This window comes from Pteropus alecto, unplaced genomic scaffold, assembly GCF_000325575.1.
Source record: "Pteropus alecto unplaced genomic scaffold, ASM32557v1 scaffold152, whole genome shotgun sequence".
NCBI classification, from domain to species: Eukaryota; Metazoa; Chordata; class Mammalia; order Chiroptera; family Pteropodidae; genus Pteropus; species Pteropus alecto.
The window spans coordinates 10,964,036-10,966,823 of record NW_006432227.1 but is presented as its reverse complement, the minus strand read 5'-3'; the positions used below and the strand labels follow the sequence as shown (position 1 = coordinate 10,966,823).

General features: G+C 40.8%; 1 protein-coding gene across 1 annotated transcript in view; it reads right to left on the bottom strand.

Annotated features, from left to right (window-relative positions):
• Window positions 1-1,878: 1,878 nt before the first annotated feature.
• The window catches only part of MARCH11 (membrane associated ring-CH-type finger 11), a 97,440-nt gene continuing 96,530 nt past the window's right edge, over window positions 1,879-2,788 (bottom strand). Inside the window, exon 4 of the mRNA XM_006907125.2 lies at window positions 1,879-2,362. Within this exon, the coding sequence (XP_006907187.1) occupies window positions 2,040-2,362 (323 nt within the window). The 3' untranslated portion in view covers window positions 1,879-2,039. The remainder of the gene's footprint in view (window positions 2,363-2,788) is intronic.

The following is a 2,788-nucleotide window of genomic DNA, read 5'->3' as shown; positions in this document are numbered from 1 at the left end:
TCCAAAGGACAAGGTGCTGGAAAGAGGGGTGTCTAGGGGTGCACATTCCCTTCAGGTTGACATATCCACTGTGCGCTCTCATCTCCAGACACTCGTACCTCATGCACCCCACATTGACATCACAGGGGTGGGGTGGGGGTTCTCACCTACTGCCTCTTTTTGTTTTCCACTGAGTTGGTGTGAATTCAAAGTGTACACTCATTAGAAGGGCGGGCTTGCTAAATACTGGAGCAGTGATAGTCTAATCTCGATAGTCTAAAATCTCTGTCGAGTATTTTTAATACAATTCTCTAAGCAACAGTACCCACACTTATTCTCTATTAAACATGGTTGCCGTTAGTGATTAAACTGTCTAGGACAAGCATTAACACCTGCAGGGTACGAATAATAGATTGTTGCTTTAACAGCAGATTTGTATCCATGGCGTCTCTGTTAAATAATCTGCTTTCCTGTCCCAGGTGGCAAGATTCTGAGGAATGGAGACCAGCTTTACAGGGCCAACCTGTACCTCTCAGTCCCTCACCCAGGGCTGCGCTCCTGCAATGTCAGATTAATACAAAAAACGTTTGAGTGAGGATGTTTAACACTCTCACGTTCTATATGTGCCTGCCCCTAAATAGTGGCTGAATTTTCCTTCTTTTGTGACTTGCTGATTCATTCACATTTCTGCAAATTGTCACATCCTTACTTAACTCATTTGTGAGTTTTTTAACTGAAAAAATGTTATTTCAAGTGTCAGTAGAATTTGCTATGTAGGAATGACAATGCTAAATGATTGATCAAAGATTATTTTTAGAAAGTGGAATATAAAGCATTTTGTTTCATAGGCTTTAAACTTTGATCAATTACTTCAAATGACCTACAGGTTCAACTCCTGTTTCAATGGAAAGCATGACTGCTCGTCTCCTCGTCTATTCTCATTCCCCGTTAAAATGTGCCATTTACCTCCATGAGGAGGATAAAAAGGTGGAAAACTTCCAGGTACCGCCAGTTAGCAACCTGTTCCTGGGGAGTCAATAGCCTCATTTTTCTTCTCCTCTTTTCATTAAAAAAAAAAAAGAAAAAGAAAACTTATCTAGTGAACGAGAAACACTTCTCACTACTGCTGAATCTATTTCCCCAGGACTTCATTAAACCACGTAATAGGGTCAGTGTTGAAATGATTAAGTAGGTATAGAAGCTTTCGCAAGAAGAAAATCTAAGGAAGATGGTGCTCATAGAAATCAAGATGCTAATAATTAACCAAAATAACTGTGATAGGTCTGTGAGCGGGTTATGCAAATAAGAGGCAGTATTATTATCACACGTGCTAGGAGGCTACATCATGGTGACGTTTCAGGGTTACAAGTATGTAGGATGCCCTGCCTGGGTAACATATACTAGAGTAAAACTATTTTATTCTGCTCACCTTCTGTCTTTTTATAAGCTCTCGGTACCGTTTCCGAAGTTTAGAAAACAAGCCTTAATTCCTAGAATTTGCATTCCAGGGGACGGGTTATTTCAACCTAGCAAAAAAAAAATAATAATAACATTTCATAGTCAAGTTTGCCAACCAGCACGAGGCACGAGGAGGTCCAGTGCAGAGGACTGTGCGAGCGGCCCTGGGCTGCACGGCCGATGGGCACTTTGGAACCTGCCCACAGCATTCTGATGTTTTCCACATTCGTGTAGCATGTCTGAAAAATTACACATGGAGCACAAAGTTTGATAAAAATATATTTAAAACAAGCAAGAAAAAATAGTTTTGGCCTTAAGGATAACTTTCATCATTCTTTTAACCAAGTAGAGTTAAATTACACATATAATGATTTCAAGTACCAACTTATAAAAGATGTGATAATAAATCAGAAAGCAAAAAACAAGAGGACTCTTTTTTTTTCAGAAAAATGTATTTGCAATTCAAATGTTCATATAAAAAGCATAAATTTTAAAAAGTTCATAGATGTGTGTGTTTTTAGAAGTGTTATGGTTTTGCCATTCATTGCAATTACATTCCACGATACGCAGGATGGTCCACGCCGCACCGTCACGTGCTTCCGTCACACCGACGTCACTCTCATCACCACCTCGCCTGAGCTGTTATCTTCCGACAGATCTTCGTGGGGCCTCATCCGATTGAACAGGTGCAACAACACGTAGCCGCACTGAAACCGTGGGGAGGTCAGCTGCGTTGGGTGGACCAAGTTCCTGTTCCGCAGGGCCGTCAACGGCAGCCACAAAGTCCTGCTTGTGGAAGACTCACCCCGACTGCTTTCTTCGATGTCTGTGGCTTTGTCATAATTTAATACATCCCAGTGTAAGTTAACAGCCCGCCAGCGCTTAAACACTCTGTAAACTGCAGCTCCTTCGTGGACAATGAGACCTAACATTCAGTGGGAAAAAAATTAAAAAAAAAAAAAAAAAAAGACTGGTCATAATCAAAAGTTGGGAATGTTATTTTGTATGCAATTAAGGAATCAAAGAAATAGGCAAATTTCTGTTACTCAGCATCTTAAGAAAAGTAGGGTATCCTGACTGCTCAAACATTCTGGCTAACGGCCAGCTACTACCCATGCGATGTTCAAGGAATCAGAATCAGAATCAGGATCAGAATCAGAATCAGAATCCACTCCCCTGCAGAGAGTCAGGTTATCATGGATATGATTTACTTGCTCCATTAAGGCTCAGAACATACCTTTGACATTTCACTACCTTAGGAGAATCATTAGGGTCATTTATTCATTCGACATATATTTTTCAGGTGTGCATTATGAGCTTAACACTGTGTTAGGGGCTTGGTCCCAGCTGG